The sequence below is a fragment of the Gasterosteus aculeatus genome, chromosome 12 (genome assembly GCF_964276395.1).
Source record: "Gasterosteus aculeatus chromosome 12, fGasAcu3.hap1.1, whole genome shotgun sequence".
Taxonomy (NCBI): Eukaryota; Metazoa; Chordata; class Actinopteri; order Perciformes; family Gasterosteidae; genus Gasterosteus; species Gasterosteus aculeatus.
Window position 1 is genome coordinate 22676854 of NC_135700.1, and position 24288 is coordinate 22701141.

At 47.2% G+C, this 24288-nt stretch overlaps 1 protein-coding gene across 2 annotated transcripts; it reads right to left on the minus strand.

Moving 5' to 3' along the window:
• Positions 1-14614: 14614 nt before the first annotated feature.
• Positions 14615-23913, minus strand: LOC120812010 (uncharacterized). Of its 2 annotated transcripts, none has more exons than XM_040167799.2 (4): positions 23652-23913; positions 20431-21341; positions 18312-18473; positions 14615-17137 (listed from the first exon to the last, which is right to left on the minus strand). In XM_040167799.2, exons 2-4 carry the CDS (start codon positions 21314-21316, stop codon positions 17016-17018), a joined length of 1170 nt encoding a protein of 389 aa, XP_040023733.2. In that variant the 5' UTR covers positions 21317-21341; positions 23652-23913; the 3' UTR covers positions 14615-17015. The 2 variants fall into 2 exon arrangements, with proteins under 2 accessions (XP_040023733.2, XP_040023729.2); XM_040167795.2 differs by having other exon boundaries at positions 20431-21335; positions 23652-23905.
• Positions 23914-24288: the final 375 nt, after the last annotated feature.

A 24288-nucleotide genomic window follows, 5' to 3' on the forward strand; every position in this document is an offset into this window, starting at 1 on the left:
AATCCCACGTTGTATCGAATTGTCTTTGCGATATTCCTCGATTGAGTTTAGATATTAACACACTGTTAATATCTGTCAGGGGATTTAATTAATCTATGATGGAGCAAATCTTTGTGAGAGAAGAGAGAGAAATTGCTTCGACGTCCTGCCTGGGATTCCGTCTTCACTGTCCTCCTCAACGCGGAGACCTAATCCTCCGTGACTCCCGACCATATCCGGGCGGATTGTTTTGGTCACCGCTCGGAAAGTCCATTAAAAAGGTGAACGCGGAGGCTGTTTCCGCCCCGGCGAGCGTCAGAGTCGGGCTTTTAGTGTCAGCCAGGTATTTAATTATGCGCCTGTGAACGTTTACCGGCGCTGCTGGACGGTGAATCTGAAGAGACCACGTGATAATATACATCTGGAGGTTTTGCGCGGTTTCCTTGGACTGGATCACAGCAGCCCTCATCTCCTGCAATGTAGAAGAGACATATTTACCAGAGGACTCACAGCGGGACGACCTGCATGTTTGATGCTTGTTCTCCAGCTGCAGCGACTTCATTCATGACGTCCGCACCCGAAAAAAAGCTTTTTGAGGCCCTTGTTCCACAAATCCAAAAGTTATAGCCGTGTTTCATCACGGGACGTCTGCAAAGGTGCAGGCGTCCCTTTAGAACTGGGGACGTGTCCATGAGGATCTACAGAGGATCACGTCAAACTGTCCTGGGGGGGGATCCCACGATTGAGCTTGATTTTCAGACTGTTCCGCATGAAAAGAGAGCTGGTGGAGACCGATGATGTAATCATTTATGAGAGATGAAGATGGCTGGTATTCCTCCACGTTTAGGAGAAACTGGTTTATGTTTTAATAAGGAGTAACATTTTGTACACCTGACTGAACCTTTCACCGCGTTTTACTTACATGCTCATGAGCCCTCGGCACTTTGAGGAGGAAGAATTCTTCTGATCTGAACCCACATTTGGCCAAATCTGGATAAAATCAAACATACGCAGATGTATAAATAAGAACAAATGAACGCATTCATCTTCTTTTTTTGCAGTAAAACAAAAAGAACGGACTCTGGCTTTTTATATCAGCCTCCACGTTGCACTGAACCTGCAATTATCAGAACAATGTGCTCGTTGTGAACGCTTCTCTCCAATTTTTCAAAAGGACAAAGGTTCACCTTGAACTCAGAATAATGTTCCGATGCATATTTGCGCCAAGAAAGGACAATCGTGCTTCAGTCCGTTTTGTTCCACGTGCGGGCTGAACCGCGGCACATTCCTCCCACATGCCAAACTCCACGCTAACAACAGCCGAATGTGAGGCAGATACGCTCAATTAACCCCCCAAACTAATTATACGCTGACGCCGCTGTGCTGCTTTCATTACTGCAACACTTTCAGCCAATGAGCGTCTGGTATCATGAGCTCACAATGTCTGCAGCACATGCATGCAACAAAAACAGAAGAAGAAGAAGATGATGCTGGAGGGGGATCGGAGTGAGGCTGAATTCTTTCTAAGGTCCGTCAGGGACCAAAGACAACTGGTTCTGTGGATATTGATGGGAAAATGATCTCACTTGATTTGTTACCTCAGTAAACATCGTGAACATGATTCAAGTCTCCTTCGATACAGCACCATGTTCATCGAGTCAGTTTGTGGCCCATTTTGTGTAAAATAGACCGTAAAACAAGCTCTGCAGCTGCTGCCGTCTCTCATCGCTTTTTTTGTCCAATGAAGATATTCTGACTTGAAATCTAATGTCAGTGACGTGAATATGTGGACGACACACACTCCAAGAGGGAACTTCTCCAAATGAAAGAACAAAAGCAGAGGAATAATAATCTCTGTTGACTCGGCAGACGTAACATTAAGTGAGAAAAGCTCCATTTATTCCACTGGATGTTTCTATTTTCAATCCTCCCAGTTCCCTTTCACGTGAATAAAACATCATAAATTGGTGAATTGTGCTTCTTTATTTGAAACCTTTCTTCAGAATCCGGCTCCCGGACCCCCCCCCCCCCCCCTCTATTCCTAATTTGGTCTTGTTGCTAGGCAACAGGCGTCTGATACCACTGACAATATATACAAAGCAGTCCTTTATGTCGTTGGCCGTGAGCCGTTGCTAGGATACAGTTGCCGTTGTTGTGCCGCTCGGCGGGGAGCCTCTCGTGTGAATTTTCCTCGTCGTTAAAGCAAGTTTAGATCCCCGGAATGTTCCGCATGGCTCTCAGCTCATTACTCCACTGTACACTCACCTGCGCCGCTTCTTTTACATCTTTTGACTTGTTCTGTACTAACGACGGGGGGGGGGGGGGGGGTAGTTCTTTGCCCACCTGGTGGAGCTAATCGGCAGCTGCTCGGGGTCATGACCCCCCCCCACAGGCCCATGAGGAAGGTCAGCAGGGACAAGAACTAAACACATTTACACTTCTGCCCACCGGCTCCCGTAAGAGTTTGATGACAAACGGTTGTTATGTATAAAATTGGATTGAGAAATTTCCACGTTTGTCCACAGCAGCACTTTCCGGCCCGCGAGGGCGCTTTGTATTCCTTTTTATTTCCCTGTTCATTTCACGATTACACGCGTCTGGTCCCAAACAATTCAGTTACTTTTTAGTTTATTCTCTCATCAATTCTTAAATTATCCAACTTTAATTAGCTTTGCAAAAGATGTGACAGTTGCGCGCTGACGAGGAGCAACTTTCTCATCCGCTACCAGAGAACACGGCCCTTTTCCTGCTGATTTATTCCTCGGGGGGGGGGGGGGGGGGGGACTCACCTCTATCAGGAGTGCAGATGATTTAAGGGCACTTCAGCGAGTCAAAGCAATCACAAAGCAGCCAAATAACATCACAGCTGTTGAAAAACCCCCCGCGGTCTGTTCATTTTAAACGCTGCGCCGTGAATAACTGTTACTATGGACACCACCCGGATGAAACATGTTGCATGTTCATCAGCGGCTGCACCGTCCTTCTCCACTAAAAGCGCCAACGGATGGAGTCACTCGCCGCTTATTGGGCAGATGAAACATCAGCCAGTGAGACGCTTTCATGCTTTGAATGTCTTTTACTTTGAAAACTCAGTGGGATGTTGTTACGGTGCAATGATCCAAAGTGTATAAAAAAAAAAAGTATACATTTCTTTTTAAAAGACAATATTTTAAGGAATAACGTGACGTCCCTCAGCCTCCATGATCGTGATAGCAAAACTGCCAGGTTGCATTTAAAAGTGACAAGAAGCAGAAAAGTGTTGTGAAATGATAAACGGCTGCAACTCAAAGTGTCGCGTTTCTTCTGAACGTGACGGTTTATTTGCGTAAAGGACGACCCCGTTTGACTGGTGTGTGATTTAAAAGCAGAAGACGTGCAGTTTGTCAACGCAAAATATAGAAATAAAGATTCCCCGCAGACGAGGGTAAAAGATTGGAGCAATTATTTGATGGTCTCCACCTCTGCTGACACAGGCCTACGGAAAGATGCATCCTTATAAAATCATCCCGCCGTCGACTCCGCTGACTCAGCGAAGAGAAGCGGCCTCCTTTTTCCATTTCTCAGATGTGCAAACGTCTCACGGCGCTGACTGATTTACTTTGAGCTGCTCAAGCCGTGCCCGTGGAAACGGAGGAGGCCTTTCAGTGGAAGGAGACATCATTTAGGTGAATTTTTCGTGGGTGGATTTAATACTCCAGCGTCCCCTCGCGCTTATTAAATCAGGTCAGTTTGAGACAATGGATCTTTAAAATTCCACAAGCAGCTCCAGTAATCTCTCCTCGCCCTTCGTCCCGCCGGACTCTGTTCCCTCACGCCGTTTTTATTACAACGGGGGGAAGCGTGTGAAAGAGATTTCCAATAGATAACGTGTTTGTAATATTAACTCGCAGCCTAAACGGCCCGAAAGCCGACGGATTCAACGATGCGCTCGAGGCGCCAAAGAGCGAAGCGAGGTGACTGCGGGGGAGTCAACCTTCTGTTGAATCTATGGCCGCCACGTTTGATGCCGCTATCGATGAACGAGGTTGGCGCGCTGAAATGGCCGAGCGTCACTCGGGATGGATGGAAATGTTCCCCCTGCGAGCGGCAGAATCAGGAGCGCGTTTGTTGTTCAGATGAGCCGCGTTGGGAGAAGCACTTTTGTGCTGCGGCTAAAAGCCCAGTTTATGCTTCTGCGTTTTCAGAGCGACGGGGTCCTCGCGTGCGTCGAACCCATTTTTCCGGGCCTCCCGCGGGCGCACCGGGCTGCGACTGGTCCGCTAACTACGTCGTTTACGGAGTCTCACGTTCACCACGATACCGCCGTTATTAAAACCAAGACTGTTTACGAGATAACGGATCAGATTGAAGAGCTTTTTTCTGAAGAAATACGTAAAAATGACCTACAAGCCGTCATTGGCGGACGATAACGACGGGCCTCTGATTCACGGAGGGAGATCTCCACAAACGCCAGTTTGTTGTGGAGGAAAATACGGGACAGATGTGTCCGCGATGAAAAGCAGCAGTGTGGATGCACGGGGCAATAAAGTCTATGATAAATAAATAAAGCAACCAACGACTTCCACGCACAAAGACGTGACTCTGCAGGTCGTCTTCCACAGAAACACGTCACGCCGCCTGTTGTTCTGGAGGTGAACCGCTCTGCAACACACGCGAGACTTTTTAGAACCATGAATCGAAACGAGTGCGTCGACGCAGAAGCAGGCGCCGGCCTTCAGCCCCAAGCTGCCCATCCTCGCCCCCACCCGCCCCCACCCGCCCTGCTCCGCAGTCATCCGTCCGCACCGCCAGTGGTGGTTTTATCTCATGCTTTGCCATCTGCTGCCGACTTTGAGCTTATTTTTTTTTACAGTTTGGAACGACAGACGGGGCGGCGGGGGGGGGGGGTCCTGGGGAGACGTGGGCCTGCTGTCTCGGGCCGATCGTGACTCTCTGCACACTCCCTCCATACTTCAGACACGCTGTCATCTCTTTGAGCGGCCGAGGGGTCTCGTTCCCCCCTCAGTGAAAAGGTTCACGTTGACTGAAGCTGAGGGTCTGACGGCCGCCGGTGGTCCGAAGGTATCTGGTAATTAAGAAGATCTCTCGGATGATTTTTCAGGCACTTTTCAGTGGAGCGTTTGTCTCTTGATCTCTCGATCAAAGATCAACGTGTTTGATGACACAAGAAACAAATGCAATCAGTTCCCTGATTGAGTCAGTTGTGTCACTGTGGGGCTGGAACGCGTGCGGTCCAACACGGTGAGCAGTGCTGTTTTTAAAAGGGGGACCAGAGTCACACACAGTCACGTGCACCCTGATGTTACATGCTGGTTCCTGTTTTCACGGCCTCCTCGTGTGTTGCTTGTGTTATTTCTGCCGTCCTCTTAGCTCTTATCCACACACCTGTAGTCCATCTGCTGCTTGAGGGTCTTCTTCTTTTATTCAGCACGTTCAGGGCTTTCATGTGTTTCTTCTCTGCAATGAAAGTGAACCTTGTGAACCTTTTTTTTAGCTTTCTTTTGATTTTCTTCCGTCGTGTTTTTCCACGTTGACAGAAGCGTCCATTCGTTTCGTGACCGTCTCAGAATCAGTCTTTCACCAATCAGGGAATTAAACAACAAAATGCAAATGGAATAAAAACTACTGGAATTTTAATACTAAATCCATACACCAAAAGAAAGTTATACTCCACAAAGACCTTCTCCTTAACGACTGACCATAAAAAACACATAAAATGAACGGTAAACTTTATTATTGTGCCTGTAACCTTAATATTTACCTCGGAGGGGAAACAGCACCATATTTCTCTCCTCAAGAAGAAGAAAACAATGAAATTGACGCCACGCCCTGCGTGAGTGACTCATTTGATTCAATGGCAGTGCAGCCCGAGTGCTTTAAAGTAGATGAATTATTAACGCGACGATAAAAGTAAAATGGCAACTATCCATAAGTACAGGAGAGCAACTCTCAGAACAAGCCGAGCATTTAAAGCTGGACAAACAAAGGAGGGAGTGAAAGCAGCAGATCAAACCGCACAGACGGGAATCGCGAATAATCAATTCAATAAACTCAAAGAGAAACGAGAAGCAGGACATGAGCTCACAGGACGCTGCTTTCAGTGCCGCGTCACTCGGCTCCCTGTCTGGCGTCCGACAGGTGTGATGGAATCGGCGCCGTGTGTATTTGTCCATCGCTAAAGCGTGACGTGAGGACGGGACGAGGAAAATCAATGGTTTCCCTGCAAAACTACAAAGTTCTCTACTTTCTCTGGTTTAATTTTTTATGTTTCAACAGTGAATGAATGAATGCACATATATGCATAGATGCATATACATACAAATATACATATATATATATATATATATATATGTATATATATATATATATATATATATATGTATATGTATATGTATATATATATATATATGTATATATATATATATATATATATATATGTATATATATATATATATATATATATATATGTACAGTATATGTGCATTCATTCCTTATCAGCGCATGAACACGATGAAAATTGAATGTGGTGGACAGATTTACTGTTTCTTATTCATTTTCAGATTCCGCTCCGGTCTCGTGGGGAATTTGTAATTATTTGCACGATGCACTGCGTAGCTCCACGGGGGAGTCGGGGGGGGGGGGGGGCTGCAGATAACAGGGTTTTCCCCCCAACTCGTCAAACAAGATTTTCAGCCTCACGTCCCTCCTGGAGGTTCGTACAATCCACCCAAGACGGACCAATTTAAATCCATGTAAGCAGAGCATGTTTGCTGGTACTGACATGGCCAAAATCCATCTTACAAATGAGTCCTTGTCAGGGATGCGGCAGCAAGAGCAAGCCGGAGGGGCTGATGTGCTGAAGTCACAATAACGCGTCTCTCTTTCTTCGCCGCCGTCGGGCAGCACCGCTGTTTGATGTGTTTGCTGTGGAACGAGGGTATTTGAAGCAGGACACAACAGCGGGGGTTGCTGAATAGTTTAAACTTGCTGCCGCCTGGTATCTACATGAATACAGACCCAAGGCAGCGTCCTCGAATGATTATTTATATTTGAACGTGCACTTGTTGGTGAAGCAAAATCCTTTTGCACCTGCACCCTTATTCTAGGAACACAGATCACACGGTGCGGAAATGAAGCTGACGGGTCGCCGTGTTTGGAATACACACAAGTGATGCTGTGTGTTATTACACTCTAAAGGAATCATGCTTCACTAGATGAGCAGAAGCTCTCCGGCGACTTATTGATGACTAACAGTCTGCGCGCCGCCGCTTGAATCTTCAGATTGGCGTTTGTCTCTCTATTCGCCGGCTATACGTCTTCACGCTTTGCTCCTCCGCAGACCGAATCTGACGCGCTGGTTGCCATGGAAACGAAGATGGCACGTCGGGAATGTCGGGACGCGTGCAATCCGGCGAGGCAACGGGCTGTCCGTCCTGACAGACCGGGCCCCGGGTTAGCAGAGCACGCGCGAAAGAGCTCCGTGCGGCTTTTACGGAACGGGAAAGGCCTTCACGCTTCCGCTGCGCCCGGCACGCAAAGCGAGCTCCTCAGAGGAGAACCAACGCAGGAGATGAAGCTCAGGGCAACGGCCGCTGACGATGGATTTGAAGGAACAAAACCTCAAAACTGTTGTTACAGACGTGCAAACAAGTACTTTATTGAATCTCTTAACATGAAGTACTTCACTTAACAAGTTGACACACCAGGACTTTTTGAAGTAACTATTTCCAATTTAAAGAGGTCAAGGCCTTGTATTCATATAGCGCATTTATTGTAATAAAATATGAAGCTATCAAAGAGCAGTGTAATTATCGATAAGCTCGTTAGAGCAGAGAATTAGAGGCTCGGGCGTTGAACCCGATTACGAGACTTAAGACGACTGAAGTGTTCAGGACCTTCAGCAGCTTCTCACAAAGTTGGGAAATCTTCCCAACCGTTAATGAAAGCCATATTAAGGACCTGTTTTTCAAAGTTAAAATGGCAATTAGCAGCACTCCTTTTTTCCGTATTTTTGCTGAAACTGGCCCACAGTCCTGCGGGGGGAGCCGCAAATAATTCATGAGTATTCATGAGACATTAATGCGGCCGCTGTGAAGCTTTTCCTCGTGCCATAAAAGTGTTACGAGCCTAATTTAGAGTAAACTGCCACCAGAATGTGCACCTTGTTAGGCACATTATTGTGTTTGTATTGTAGTCCTACTGAACTATTCCCACAGTGCAGATTTATTGACCCGGGCTACATGCAGCATATTGACATTGGAGGTGATGAATGAGTCTGTGCGTTGCTTTAATGGATGTTATGTCACAAGGGTGCACAGCCTGAGCTGACTGAAGACATTTGTATGTATGTAATATATATATATATATAGTATTCTTTTAAAGGTGAGCTGTGTTCAAAGAGTGGACCTGGTCCGTGGGCTTCAGTCAACTTGAGGTTGCTTGAGGCCTTCATTGAGCCTCCATAAAACGGCACACCAAATAAGTGAATATATGAATATGATTAACACTGATTTATGTAAGAAACTAATTGGGAAAAGATGCAGCGCTCTGCCCAAACCGTATTGAGGGGAAACTTTCTAAAAAGTTCTGAAAACAGAAACTTTTTCCCTTTTCCTTCGGCTTGTTTCTGTGGGTTTCACACCCTGCGTCACCTAAACGGAGCCTTTCCCATCCGTCTTTCTGTTGAGTATCACGAGCAACCCGGGGTTTTCATTTAGTTCAGCTGACAGGCGTGTAATTAATTTGTCATGAGCAGTAACGAGCTGCATCGTAACGCGGCGTGCCATCACGTCCCGTCTGCAGAGAAACATGCGCCGGCGAGTCCGGATACCTTCGTCCCTCCGGAGCAGCAGCAGACACCTCCGTCGGCCGCTTTGAGGTCTCGCAAAGACACTTCCTCCCTCTCTCGCCACAGTGGCGTGAAGACGAAGAGTGCGAAGAGTCGCCAGCCGAGGAGGTGATAGGACAAAAGAGGGGAGGGAGGGGCGCGTCGCACTCGCCGTCCCCCTGCGAGGCGTCCTCGGGGGCCCTCAGAGGCGGTGAGCGGGGCTAATAGTGCACGACATCCATTATCAATGGCGGCGTGGACCCTCACACCGCTGTTTGGCGGCGGTGGGTATTCGTCTGCGCTCACCGAGCCGCTGACCGCCTAGGAGGAGGAGGAGATGTAATCGCGTTCGTTGTTGCACTTTATCCGTTTAAATTTGAGCTCTGTGTGTCAAAATCCAGCAACTGCTCACGTGAAACGGGCGGGAAAGTTGACGCGTTTTCTTTATTAAATGCGTTAAATGCTCGGGGAGACGAGTTACTCATGAAGCTCGTTACTTTTTATTTAGGATTTTATTCCTAACTTAAAAAATATTACGTGTAGTTTGTTCACGAGCAAAGTCATTTCATGCGGTATCAGTGTAATCATCTTTAACGTCAGAACGTTTGAGAGAATAATTGTAAAACAAGAAAGCAGTGGCTGCTTGTCAGGAACGTTTCAGGCTAAAAGTAATTTCCTGCAAAACATTATTCACACGACACCCAAAGGCTCCCGTGTGCTCGGGAGTGATGATGTGCAGTCTCACTGCTCTCTCCTCCCGCACATTGTTTCTGAGTTTCTCTGTGAACATTTCTCGTTTTATCATATTAAAAAAAAGCACATGGAGTCCCGGCTGAGGGGGAGGAAGCTGGCTGGTCTCACTGATCAATAGCTAATTCCCTCAAATGATCATGGAGGGCGGGGCGGGATGGCAGGGGTTCCCATAATTGATTACTCTAGCATTACCCCCCCCTCACCCTCCCCCCACACTCACACTCCCCCCGACCCGCTGGGTTCAGGCTCTGCACGACTCTCCTCGGCGTTCCTCATTGAGCTGTTCACGAGATGCTGAGGTACGCTGCTTCCATCCATCACATCTGGTCGGGAGGGAGGAGGGGGAGGAGGGGGGGTACGAGGGCGCATTCTCCCCCGCCGGGCCAACCTTCCAGCGCCGTCAATTAAAGCCGCATGCAGACGTGCTCATGAGGGACGAGTTGTTTTTTTGAGAGCAATTAAAAAATAGCAAAATGTATAAATATGAATACATTTGAAGCCGTGTTTTACTTGGGAAATGATGGACACACATTGACCTCGTTTTAAACACAATGAAGAGACTCACGATCGCCCGCTGATCCGAATATTTTTCTCCGAGATGAATTGTCCTCAAATATAAAGAAGCATTAAAAAAAAAAACCTTTGTGTCCTTACAGCTGCCCAGATGTGGATCCGGGACGTGAGGCTGTGGAGAGCAGCCAAGATGAAGAGACCAGAGGCAGATTTTGTGCCCGCCTTGCAGTTCTCATCCCTCAGATCTTCTGTGTGTGTGTGTGTGTGTGTGTGTGTGTGTGTGTGTGTGTGTGTGTGTGTGTGTGTGTGTGAGAGCAGTGAAATACCAGCACTGTCACAGGTTTTGGACGGTTTTATTCCGTATTGTTTATCCGCCAAACCCACAAACATTGTTCGGCAGGACGACAATGAAGGAAAATAGAAAAAGTGCAGAAGCGGCGAGCAGCAGCGAGTCAACACACTCCTCACAGTGATTCACGTCAGGCTGTAAGTCAGCTGGTCTGGACACTCAAATGAAGAAGGACGCTTTCATCTCCTATTTAAGGTTCTATTCATCATTCCAGGGTTGTTGTGAAACACCGATATTGATTATTGGTTATTTAATCATCCATATCCCTGTCGCCTATCATCGGGTTACCTTCTTATCGCTTGTGATTTCACAGATGCTCACAGGCACTTTTCTTCAAATTGAGTCTTGAGTTTCTTCTGGTGGTAATAAATGTTCTATTACCTTACTACACATCTAAGGTGTTTGGTATCATTATTTCTCGATCTGTCAGCATCCGCAGTGATTATATGTTTCATACATAAGCTTTTAACATGTTTAATTTAACCAAAACAAAGAACTGCTGCTCGCAAGTCATGTTTCCTTACAAACATCCGTCTGCGTAACGCTTGGATTATGTTGAACAGGTTGTTGGACGATATTCGGCCTGCTTTTAAACGATCAAAAATATGAAAACAACTTGTTAGAACCTTTTATAAGCCAATTGTTTGTACTGATTATACAACATAAACTCTCACAAGAGATCCCCCCCCTCAAAGCGCTTTAAAATAAATAAAGGAAAGATTTCATGTGTTGTTCTCACTCTGATTTAACATTGTTTAATGTCCAATTGGCTTCATGTTGGATCCCTGCTCGACCTCCCGGCGGTCGTCTCTGTCTCACGTTACTGCGCGTACGACTCAACGCCGCCGATGAACACGTGAGGCTTAAGGCGCTCGAAGCGATCGCGAGCCCCTTTGTGTTCCCCGCGCCAGGAGTCCAGCCGAAGCGATGGAGTCGCCAAACAGGCTGGCAAGCGCCTTAAATATTTTGGTATGAAAAATGCTTTATTCCAGCCTTCGACCTTGTTGAAATTCTAGTGGTGCGAAGCTCCGTCCAACTCGTCCCGAAAGCAGGTAAAACTAACGAAATGTTCACACCGGCACGTTGAGGAAAAGAGCCATTTTTCCCCGTTATCCCCATTACCGTCTCTCTTTATGCCTGACTGATTATAAAGGTTTGATGAACGCATCGAGTCGCCATCTTTGGCTGCTATCGTCTCTTTTACGGGGCCTTATAGCTTTTTACTGGATTGAAAGCCTACTTATCACTGTGCCTTCATGCAGGAGTTGGCAGACACGCTCTCCTTGTAGAACAAACCAGCGGTGCAGCTTTCTTTGTAAGTCCCTTTTTGGCCCCGTCTCTGTCACATCTTTGGAATTATACTTGTCCGTCTGCTTAATGCCTCATTCACAGGATGTGTTCCCGTTATCTATTTGCCCTTGCAGTCTCCGCATAGTTAGTATGAAACAATTGTCTCTCGCTGCACAGTTACTTAGAATTGCCGGATACTAGGGGTGTATCGATTAATCGATTTATATTCTCGCGAGCCAACTGAATCGATCTGTGCTGCGCAAATCGGCACTTCGGACGACAAGTATCGATTACAAATCGATTGAAATGCTACATAATCGATTGTATCGATACTTGGAAACTGCACATTGGATTTAAGTACAGCAACGGTGTGGATGTGTGTTTGTTTGTTTGTTTTTTAGCACTTTTGACGCGTTAAACGTTACTGGATCAGTCTGCCTGTCTGTGACGTCATCAGTACGCAGCGGCAGCCACGCAAAACTCAGAACAACAACAAAACACAGCGTGGAGGAGACGACTGCGAGCGAGACATTTACAAACCAACTCATCGATCCAGCGCGTGGAAACATTTTGGCTTTTGCAAACACGGAGGTGTTCTAAATAAGTTGCTCGCTGTTTGTAGAATATGTAGAAGACAAATAAAAAACACGGAAACACGAGGAATCTTTCCGGCCGTCTACTAAGGCGCCGCGGGATTAAACAACGCCGACAGTCAGGACCTCTTGCAGCGTCACCGCTGCAGCAGCAGCAGGTAACTCAGGTCTGCAGACGCCTCAGGCCTCCAGCACCAAACCCAACATCACAGCAACAAGTTTATCTGTAAAGACATGCGACCCTACAATGTGGTTGAAATTCCGGGGTTCTGTAAATTGATCCAAACATTGTAATTATTGTCTAATGTTTACATTGAAAATGGCACTTGATTCAAATAAAAGGTTAATACATTTGCCATTAATTGTTGTTTGCTTGTTTAAAACATCCATAATTAATTTAAATCTGATTTTCTTACAAGAAACAACAGGGATCTCAGAAACTTTGCCTGCACTGTCCAGTAAAGTCACTGAATCGATTTCAAGTCACTGAATCGAATCGTTCTAAATGAACCCAGATCGTCCATGAATCGAATCGGCAAACCATGAATCGCGATTCGAATCGAATCGTTGTTAAAATGAATCGTCACACCCCTACTGGATGCAGATCACTTAGAAGATGGGAGGAAGCTCAGAGGGAAGATTCCTCAGGGATTTTATACTAAGCTCTTTTATTTATCTTCTCGTGCCGTTCATTTATGTTTTCTTGGCTTTGGCAGAAAGGCCCAGCGACCTTCCCTTCAAACAGTCAAAGTGTTTAAACGCCCCAAAATAAACCTCTCCATGTTTAAGTGTACCGTGTGTAGCATTCGGTTGGCTATATTGGCCACGGAGCAATGTAATATTACTGAAGATGTTGGTTCTTTGCGTTGGTGTCCCTTGTTGTCCTTCACAAGTTCCAGTCGGTTGCAGCATCCAACTTAACAGGCGTCTAATAAAAGTGGTACTATGTTAAAGCGTCTTTGAGACATTTAGAAAAGCGCTATATAAAACCAATTATTATTATTATTACTTGGAACCAGACAGCGTTCGTTTGACTTTGAACCCAACGTTGTATTCGTAAGCGTATCCACTTCATTTACAAAAGGCCACATAGATTCATATACGTTAGTGATGTCGTTGGTAAGCTAACACTACCCAACTTTAGCGACTAAGCTAACGCTAACGTTGAACAACATTAACGTGGGATCTTTTTAATTTGTCCCTAAACCGAACGGCCCGATTTAGTTCTGGTCTACTCAAAAATGAGTTAAATAAATGAGTTGGCTTAATGTTTAGTTTCTTTCGTAGTTCAACTTAACCTGAAGAACAATTCACTGAGCTGGGACGGTTTATTGAAATCCTCCCATATAGTGATCCATTAAAGATTGTGGAAATAGGGTAAATAAAATGCCATTTTACCTTAAATAAAGACTAAATTGATCCGTGACAAAAATGTCAAGAGTGTGAAAGGATCATTTCATTTGACGTGTTCTGTATTCCCGGTGATCGTACTCTTTGGTGTGTATTTAGACACCCGTTGAGTGAAGCTTAATGTCACCGGGGCTTTGCGCGGTGGAGGCCGAGTGAAAGTCGAACCCATCTTTACCTGCCAGCTGCGCCTCGGCGATACGCTGCACGTTGTGCAGAGACCCAGCGTGCTTTGAATACCTCTGCTTTGTTCCGCGGCCGCACGAGTGTCCAAAGTCTGCATAACTGATCGTAAAAAAAACAACAACAACAAGCTGCTGGCCGCCGCCCGTCCCCCCCCGTCCCATGCGTGTATTGGGAAACCTTTTAGGTGTTTGTTTATCTCAGGGAGGACGCTGTCGGAGGAGTCGGCGCCGACCTTTTCCGATCCGCCCCGGTGACCCGACCGGCAGAAGCAACCGCGGTGGAGAGATCGGTGACAGAGGGACACGCGCGTTGACCTTCTGCTCGGCCTCGTTTCTCCCTCTCGCTCTCCGTCACGTCCTGTCGAGGTTCACTTTCAAACACACCGCAGGAAGCTCCTTTAACCTCCACAAGCGCGTACCGTTCAAATGCAAAACACCACCTTTCCACCACACACACACACACACACACACACGCCGGTGGGAAGAATATACTCGCCCATTATTTAGTTTGATCGATTAATGCAGTCTGGATTTTTCTGAGCTGACCCGAACCGACAGACAAGTTTTGTTCCTCATTTGCAAATAGTTTCCTCAATCAACTGTTCAATCGTCGTTGTTGTCGTGGGTTTACCGGACCGGAGAAAGTCTCATCCGTGTTAAGACCCATTTGTTCATTTAATCAATAGATTTGTAAGCAAAAGCATGAATTAGAATCTCGTTATTTCCAGAGATGTTTTAATACGATCAACTGAAACGAACAGTGAACTAAATTGTGCAGAAAATCTGTTATTGGCCCAAGTAATTAAAAGCTTTTCAAAATGTATTCATGTTTCTACACGTTATTTAATTTCATTCTAAGTTAACGTTTGCTGACAAAAGACATATTGCAAACAATTACTGGAATCTACTGTCCAAGTCGCTGCCGTTAACTTTATGCTTGAAATGGAATTCAGTGCAACAGTCGTTCGATCATTTAGTTTTAAGGCACAAACAAGAAACGCTGTGGTTCTACGTTCCCTTGTTTTGGCGTAAACAACACACGGTACAAAGAACATTTGGGCTGGCTTGAAAGTCCCGTCTGTAACGTAAGCAGCAGCTGATGTACAAAAGTACAAAAGTATGAGGAGAACGTCAGAAGAATGTAAAGGTAAATAGACTGAAGGTGACACGTGACATTTCAGTTATTCAGGTGCTTTAATTTGGACGTTTTGAATTCTTTTCAGGTGTTTTATTTGCGTTGTTAGTCTCTGTGTGCATCACAAACCACCACTTTCTCACCGTCGCTCACCAGTTAATAATGGGAAGGCTGTAGGGCCGTAAGATCATGCCCGTGATTTATTCCAAATACGTTTTCCACCACGAGTTGTTCGTTAGGTTCGATGTGGCTTATCAATGAGAAGAAAGGAACTAACTGAAACAAATCTCTTTGATCTTTGTTCCTGTCAGAGGCTCTTTTCATTCCAAAGATAAAATCCTTCCACAACATCGCTGCAGACATTATAATCAAACTGAAATATGAATTCTCCTCACTTTTTAAATGAGGGCGCATGAGCTCTGGCGGTATTGAAGTTGGAAGGATGTTACACTTTTTTGGACATATTTGGGGAACCGTCTCTGGGGGCGTTTCCCACGGCGACCGCTGACTGACAATCGAGGGTCTGTGTTGCTAAGAGACCAGCCGTCAACTGACTGGAGCCATTTTTTTATCACAAAATATTTCCCTTTTCAAGGAGCCCCACGTGCCACTGGTGTCAAAGCATTTCACATTTTGGTGAATACCCTCCAGGGACGTCAGCCAAGTGTGTCTTTCAGGCGCTCGCTCACAGTTTTCTACTAACTAATTGCTATTTCTACATCGGCATGCTGTCATTCTTCCGTGGCCAGATGAACTCATTTCATGAGAAGTTTGATGGTTATTTTAAGGAGTCCTCCCCTCGCTGGGCCTCCGTTTCAGCGTTAAGCACCGTCGACTCATCGCACGAGGAGACAGCGATCTGGGTGGTTACAACCGACGAGACTTCTTGGGTTAAACTCATTTCCAGTGAGTTCGCTAAAATGAATTCAAATTTAGACAATAAGGAATTCGACACCCAATTAAGACAGCGACTGTTTAATTTCATTTGAATCAATTTGGCTCGGCTGGAAGTGTAAATTAACCTGCACATACTCCACCCCCCCCACCCCCCCCCCGAAAAAGACATGTACATTGTTTAGCGAGCTCGGCATCAGTTAATCGATTTTAGCACGCTGCCAAAAAAAACTAATTCGTAAATGATCGTGTTTAATTCAAGCAGCTACTGTCTCCCACAGAGCGAGTTCCTGTGATGTATGAAAGAAAGCCAAAATGATGTTCTGGATCCCCCCCCCCCCCCCGTTTCTCATCCGTCCTGCATGGTTCCTGCAGCAATCCCTGCCGTTCTCTGACAGTGGGACTCAAAAAGCTCCTCCCTCCATCAGACCAAGTGCACCTGGCGCCGTCCAACAACAACGCCTGCCGAGATCTCGCGTAATGACGAGAGAGCGGACGAGAGAGCGGAATGAACGGGGGTTTATTTATACGCGGCGGAAGAGCAGGAAGGTTGAGAGATGGACAAAATGTGTGAAATCTTTACGAAAGCGCGTAGTTGATCCCGCCCTGATCGCCGTTGTTTCCATTCAAAGTCAAACGTGCGTCGGCCCGGACGGCCGGAGGTCGGGTGACTGAAGCAGGGTGTCGTGACCACGTGGTCGTCGCTGCTGATCAACGAGACTGATCGCCTGGTTTGGGGGGAGGGGGCGTTCTGGTTCGATCTGATTATTATGTTTTGCTTGTCTTGGACATTATTTCACAAAAAGAATATACGCATATTTAAAAGGAAACCAAAAGCCAGTACAAATATACATTCTTCATCTACTGCGAGGCCTATTCTTGATTAGGAAAGACTTCATTTGATACCCTTTGGCGATATAAATGGCTGTGTAGGTTGCCTTTGCTGCTCGCTCTATTTCAGCGCAATAAATCTACTTAACGCGGGCGCGTGACCTTCGCGTCCAACAAACGCCACGCGCTCCTCTTCACAAAAGGTCCACGCAACGGGCCGCCTTCCTCTCACAGGAGGTCGTGACCTTGGCCTCTGGGGTCAGCGGCGTCCCGGGAGGTTCTCCATCTGGATCCTGTCCCCTTGGAGCGCCGGGTTGTAGTAGGCCGAGCGACCGATTCCGAAGTCCAGGTCCAAAGGGGCGCTGTTGTCTAATCTGAGGACTGGGAGACAAGTTCATTAATCCACCGTAGAAACGCTGCGTTGTATTGTAAGTATTTTTTACCGTGGAAGAAAAAAAAAAACTTGCAGAGCCTCCGTCTTTTTTTTAACAAACATTCAAACGGATCAATCAAACCAGGCCAGGCCAGCATTTTCAAAGTCATTTAAGGGGGAAACGGTGTAAATCAGGGCGCCTGGCTTGGCGGTAAACACGGCGGATTGAAGGTAAGCGGGTACACCAGAGCAGTGAACTACTCCAAACTGCCAAATAACCACCGCAGCACCGAGACGAAGGGCCTCAACGTACACACGGGAAAATAATGAATCCCAGCAGATTATTTGACAGAAAGATGCTGAAAAAAATCTTTTGGAAAAAGAAACCGGCTGATGTTACTGTAAATATATATATGTAATAACGAGGTCAAAGTCTGGGCGAATTTGTGTGTTTTGAACGCAACTTGTTTTGAATGCGTACCGCGGGTGGAAACGATCTGATCCTTATCCGGCCTTTTGTGCGCCTGTGGTTCACATTGTGACGCAGCGGTGGCAGGGTGTTGGCCTTCGTTAGAATCCTCACACACGACACAAAACACACCTCAACGGGACGATTAGGCTTTAGGGAGTGACAAGAAAAACCCTTTCTTGTTCCTGGAATAATCGTCCCGTTGTGGCAAACCGCCACACTGAAGAAGAACATGATCCTATTTTGCATTGTCCGCTTACTGTGTATGTGTGTGTGTTAGCTTAGCATATATTCGCCAGCTAAAACCGGCTGAACAGGGTTTGATCAAATGCAGCATAGACTCTTGTTTTGTGGATTTCGGACTGAGTGGTTTAGAAGGAAGTTAAACAGGAAACACACGGACGTTGACACGCCGTGAATTGTAGCTTCTACTCGCTGGGCGCCATGGTAACGCCGCGCCGACAGCGCGAGAGATTAGCAGCAAAGGGGGCGGGGCTTAGTCCTTTCCATGTACGTTTAAGTCTCACATCTGTTTTCTCTTTGTAGGAAAGATGCAGCGTGAGAATGTGACCCTCTAAAAAAAAGGCTGAGCTACTTGACAGTGTGAACGTATTTTGAGTCTCAGTCTGGTCGAGTCTCCGACCCTTCCCAGTAATAACTTTCCTTCCAGATACCATTAGGGCTGAGCACATGAGGGGCGAGTCAGGACACACCTGGGTCCGAGGGATGCTCCTCCACCAGTTTGCTGTGAGAGAAGCCCTTCTGGTGCTTCCTCTTCAGGATGACGTAGGCCACCAGTCCGACGACCGCCACGGCCACGGCCGTGCCCAGTACGGCGCCCCACGCTCCCCTTCTTCCGCTCCTGCTGGCGTCTTCTTCTCAACGTTTGCATTAGAGGAACGAGGGGGGGGTCGAGAGGGTGGGAGAGAAATAACAAATAATGTGTCAACAACGAAATGACTCGCATCAACTGCCGTCTCTGAGGGTTAATTGGCGGATAATTACAGCCGGAATGTTTATTGGAAAGTGAGTCTGCAGCAGTAACACATCCCAATTAGTCATCTGTACAGATTTGTCTTATTTACGCTGCAATAATGAATGCAATTAACGAGCTGAAATCGGTTCAATCTCTGGAATACATTTGAATATTTAAAGACGGCAATCTGAGGTTAAATGGGACTGAACATTAGTTCCCATCGCAGCACTTGACAGATTCCGTACGTTCTAGAAATAAATATATCATTTCTTTACATGTATTTATGCACAAGGCTAATTATTACCTGCTTATGTGAACATCTGTTTTCTCACAGCTGTACAGGTGTGAATTTTCTTGCACGCTCTATTCTAACAAGTCAAAACCTCTGACTCGCGTGTGATTCTGTTTCTGCTCTTCTGTTACACTGTTTCAGTTCAGGGGGGGGAAAAAAGAGGCTGTTTCTGAAAGCGACATAATTGTTTTCCATATCCTTTGCCAAAAAAATAGTTTGTGTTTTATCAGGACTTGCACATGAATAATTCAGGAAGCTCCGCTTATTCACAAATAGCTCAATTTACGCCTTTGCTGGGATCAATTTATCCTTAACCTGGGGCAAGTTGAACCAGGAGGCCGGTTTTTTTCAGGCAGTGCCGTTTTCCCTTCATTTGAAAATCAACATGATAAAATATGAGCGGGAGGTTTGTTCTTCATACCTTCTACTAATCTTACCCCAAGTTGGCTTTTAAAACATATTTCTTTCTCCTGGGAACATCATACACATTCATGAGAATGCGCCTGCTCGCTTTGGTCTGATATTGCCTTATAACTATTCTATATAATTGGAAGATATATCCACATTCCCCGGAGGGTAAATCCTCCTGACTTTGTTGAATTATGTTCAGTTGGATGATTTTCACTTCACGTCATGTTGCTTTAAGCTGAGATAGAAATGTGAACGGGATGATTTTGGTTAGTTTGGTTTATGTCCAAATCCCATCAGGCATATATGTTTATATAATTGTATATAGTTCACAATGACGCCGTTTTTCTCAACAGCTGGAATGAGCGGATATTTCTTCTGCATTGGCAACGTTTCCTCTGCTCATATTTACAGACCATGAAGATGATCTGTGCCCAAACCGTCTGTGCTCGCGTGCAACCGTGGAGGTGCGGGGTTTTTTTTTATGTTGCCCACAACTATTTCCCATCTGTTTATTGCCATCATCTCTCTGTTATCTCCTGCTGTCACATCTGTCCGTGTGAAGTTTTATTTCACCGTTATCGTCTTCCTCTTTCGACACGCCGTCGCTAGTTCTCGCCTGCGTACAACACTTTGCGGGGAATGTTGCTTGCTAAAAATAAAAAAAAAAACACACATTCACACCGCGGATGTGAAAAATCGGCCTTTCTCCAATCCCGTCTTCTCGTGGCCAACGGGTCCCGCGCTGCCGCGGGGAGGCGTCCTTTGACCTCGGTCCCTGCCCGCCTCTCTAAGGGGGGTTTGATGCTAAAACAGTGGTTCATTGTCCTGCTGAAAAGTGGGATTGTAACGGACCCCTCCGCTCAGAGCCGCCACATCGATAGCACCTGGAACCCAATCCCACCTTTGCCTCTGCATGAACGGCCGCTTGTACTCGGCCAGTGGGAAAGTAGACGCGGGCCAATGTGGGCGGGGGGGAAAGGGCGGGAAAACGCGTGATTTGGCATCGCGTTACCAGAGCTTTCTGAAGGCGACGCGTAACGGGGATCTCGTGCCTCTGCAGCTGCCGACGCAAATGCAACAACGACAATAAAAAATAATGTTTCGCTGGTATCTGACTGAAAAGTGAGGGAACGCTGGTGAGAAGACACGCTACCTCTCTCCGAGCTGCTCCCCGAGGGCACATCCACGCCCGTCCTGTTGCCGATGGCGGGTTTGACCGGAGCGGCGGTGGTTGTAGGTGCGGAGGTCCTAGGTTCGGGGGTCGTAGGTTCGGGGGTCGTAGGTTTGGGGGTCGTAGGTTTGGGGGTCGTAGGTTTGGGGGTCGTAGGTTCGGGGGTCGTAGGTTTGAAGGTCGTAGGCTCGGGCGTTGTGGGCGCGGGGCTCGTGCCTGCGGACGCCGACGTGGACGCAGACGTGGTGGACGTCTCGTTAGCCCCTTGCGACGCTGTGGTCATCGCGGTCGTCCCGGCGGCGGCAGGTCCCACGCCGTTGGTCGACTGCGTCGCCTCGTCCCGTTCGGTGGTCGGCTCCTGCGTGGCGTTGAGCTCCGGAGCCGAGGTCGCCGCCGTCGACGCCGTCTGGAACCCGGCGCCGGTGGAGTCACCCGGGAAGATGGCGGAGGTTTGTTCGCTCCGTTGGGTCGTGGACATCGGGGAGGTCGTCGCGTTGCGAACATCTTCCCCTGTTTGGGTCTCGTCTGTGAGCACCGTGGTCGGGGCGCTTGGGGATCCGGTGGCGTCTGGTTGTTCCGTCGGGAGAGTCGTGGGGAATGAAGGAGGCGTCGTACCCGCGTCTCGGCCGGACACATTCTCCTCTTCGGCAGTGGTTACCATCATGGAGCCGGACGGGATTCCGTCGGCGTTATTATCCGCCTCCTCCTCGGAAACTGCTGTGGTTTGACTCACAGATGGGACGAATTCGCGCAGCCAGCTTTGAGGAATCGGCGGCCGCGGAGAGTCGGTTGAGTCTTGGAGCGACGCCAGGCGAAAAGTCTGCACGAGCAGAAGGAGGCCTGCTGCGATTCTCAAGTAGTGTCCCATTTTCCCCTTTGGCTTCACTCTGAAACTCAGAAGAGAAGATAAAACATTGTCAATTGTCTTGATGATAAAGTGCCAGAGTTTGTAGATTTTTTTAAATGTTTCAATTTATTAATGATTTACTTTTTTTGTTGTTGTCTACCAAGTCCTAATAAACACTTTTACAGGAATAAATCCTGATTATTTATGTTATTATCAACGTTATATTGAGTTCAACCATACAGTAAATACATACATTCATGTCTAAATAACTTCAATAAAAGTACACATGTTTTTTTCTGCTCTGTTTTTATCTCACAAATTCAACACAGGAAATGGAAAAAGTCGGACCCACGCCCAAAATTAAAATGTGACTCTTGAATTGCTGAGTTTACTGAGTGTGAAAGCGCCGAGCTGAATGAGTGCTTCCCCGGTTCCTGGACATGTAACCAGGGCTTTTTACCAGAGAACCATTGGGGACCAAGTGGGATCAAATTGGGCGGTGCACAAGCAGGCGCCGCTCGCAGAGCCTCGGGAGTCGGGTCCTGGCGACGGGACTTTTCTGGTCGGGCTTCAAGGTGGCGACCATGAACCACGCTTCACTCTGCCCCGCCGCCGCTTTCAGCTGCTTCCCTCACACATTCCCTCATTCCGTGCCTTCTGCCCTGCTGCTGATATCTGGTCCAAACGCATCCCATCGGATCGCTCGCAGGTTCGGAGGAGACGTTCTGCCTCGACGAAGGTCGCGCGAGAAGAATCCGATTGTCTGATTGTGTTGGATTGGCGTCTTCGTTCTAAGCAGGTGAACCAGGCTTTTGTGTCCAGTGGAGCCAGCGGTGAGAACACGCCAAGCTGTGGATTTTAAATGCCTGGTTTCACCTGTCACGACATATTTTAACGCGTCAAACCAGAGTAGCGCTCAATGAAAATGGGCCCAATCTTACCCGAGTACCCAAAATGGATTTGTTCATCTCTTTTGTGTGCGTTTAAAAAAAAACACGTCATCTTTTACATACAAGATCTCACCAACTGCAAACTGCCAAAAGACACAACTCCCCCTCTTGAATGAGAATCCCAAAACATGCCATCACGCCATTGACAGGCGGGTTCCTGTTTGTTCGTCGCCCGCCCATTGAGCGCTTCACCGTCCACCCTCTGTTCTCCGTTCTCTTCATCCTCCGCCATTAAAGCCTCCCTGAGCGTTCTCTCCCTCTAATGATGCCGACGGGCGTCACGTCGTAGTTACATGGAAGCCTCTACAGGAAAACCGGTGCTCCGGGGATCAGACCCAGCGAGGTGGCGGTGACAAAAGCTTCGTCGTTCGACGCCCTGGGAATCGGGTTAGGGTTGGAGGTATCGTGACTCGGAGAGCACATGAATAATCCCTGAGATACAATTACGAAGATGGAATTATACAAGGTGACTGGAAGAAACAAACCGGCTTGATGAGCCTCACCCAGGCGACAAGTTGACTTTTCCTTTTTTCCCGTTTTTGTCCTCAACTTGCACTAAAGATTACATTTCTAAAGACGTCTGAATGTGCATTAGTTCACTTTTAGTTTCTGGTGTGTGTCGGATCATTTGAACATTTGCATACTGACACACGCTGACACACGCTCGGGTGTAAAGGACAAACCGGTAGTAACCACGGATACGACTGGTGCACTGGTTTGTTTTGATCCGCACGGTGCGAACGAGATCGCACAACAATCGACGCGCGTTCATCTAAAGCGGATGTCGCTGGTGACCTGTTTTCATCCTACGCGTCAGCGGGACCTGTTTGTGTGACGTAATGTACCTCAAACCACTGCTTTTGTTTTGTTTTTGTCTCAAACTCGTTTCCTGTCAAAAACATTCCTCACGTCATGTCATCGTTCCGCCAAAGAGCCTCCGAGTCAAAGACGCACACACACGCGACTGTGAATTACCCGACATTTATGTTACAAATCACTCGATTTGTTTAAAGTTCACCTGTGTTTTTATCCCCATACTGTCAACTTGGGTATCTGGGTGTGACTAAAGGTACTTTTCCCATTTTATACCTTTATTCCAACTAACTTAAAATTAGCTCCATTTTGACCAAAGAAATACTGACAGGGTCTTTTTTTTGTTGCTAATACAACACGCGTACTTTACTTAAATTAATTTAGGCCTTTTACGTTTCTTCTTCTATGGTGAGGTAAATTATCTAAGTATTAATGTAACCTTACAAACACTTGACTTCACAATAAAAATTTTTTTTTTTTTAGCCAGCTAAGAAATAGAACAGCGACTCAAATCTCATCAAACCAAACGAGGCCCCGAAAAAAAAATCACAGACGAGGAACATAATTAAATCCTTTTCTCTGTAAATCCTTACCTTGTTCTCAGTCAATATCAGATGAGGTGCAACCAGATCTCTCTTCAGAGCGGCCAACACGCGAGAATGAGTCAGCCGTTTGCCCGTGGAGACCAGGTGAGGAGGGAGAGGAGCAGCAGCAGCAGGAGGAGGAAGAGGAGGAGGAGGAAGAGGAGGAGGGCTCAACAGAGTGGCATTCAGGGAATAACCTGCTCAACCTGCCTGTACACCTGCCTGCAGCAGCAACACGCCCTGAACCGCATCCAGGTGCAGTCGCTGTGAAAAGGCCCGCACACGCGTCCCGGACGGGAAGGAATATGTGGCCAGCAGGGGGGGGGGGGGTGTTCGTCTCATGTCTCGCGTCTTGATTATGTGAGAGCGGGGTCACCGGGGTCAGATCCGTTAACTCCCCCCCCCGGTGGGCGGAGCCTCGGGGGGTTCCTCTGAGCTCCGTTTTCGGATTTCTTTGTTGTGAAAAGCGGCTGCTGTCGTCATGGCGACAGAAAGGAAACTCGGGTTTCATCCACGCCTTTTGTCTCTCGGCCTATATCAGGCTACCGAGTGACGCGCGAGCCAGCGAACCCGCGGCGGCGTGCGTCAGATGAGCCCGGTCGGGTCTTTTTTGTTTTGCGTTTTCTCATCATTCCTCTGCTAACCG

Bases quoted from the DNA above. Each gene is read 5' to 3' on its own strand.
- LOC120812010 (XM_040167799.2), bottom strand. From the start codon at position 21,316: ATGGGACACTACTTGAGAATCGCAGCAGGCCTCCTTCTGCTCGTGCAG. The intron at 18,474-20,430 runs GTAGCGTGTCTT...AACGTTGAGAAG, and splicing joins GGGGAGCAGCTCGGAGAGAG to AAGACGCCAGCAGGAGCGGA. The intron at 17,138-18,311 runs GTGTGTCCTGAC...CTTGTCTCCCAG, and splicing joins GGAGCATCCCTCGGACCCAG to TCCTCAGATTAGACAACAGC.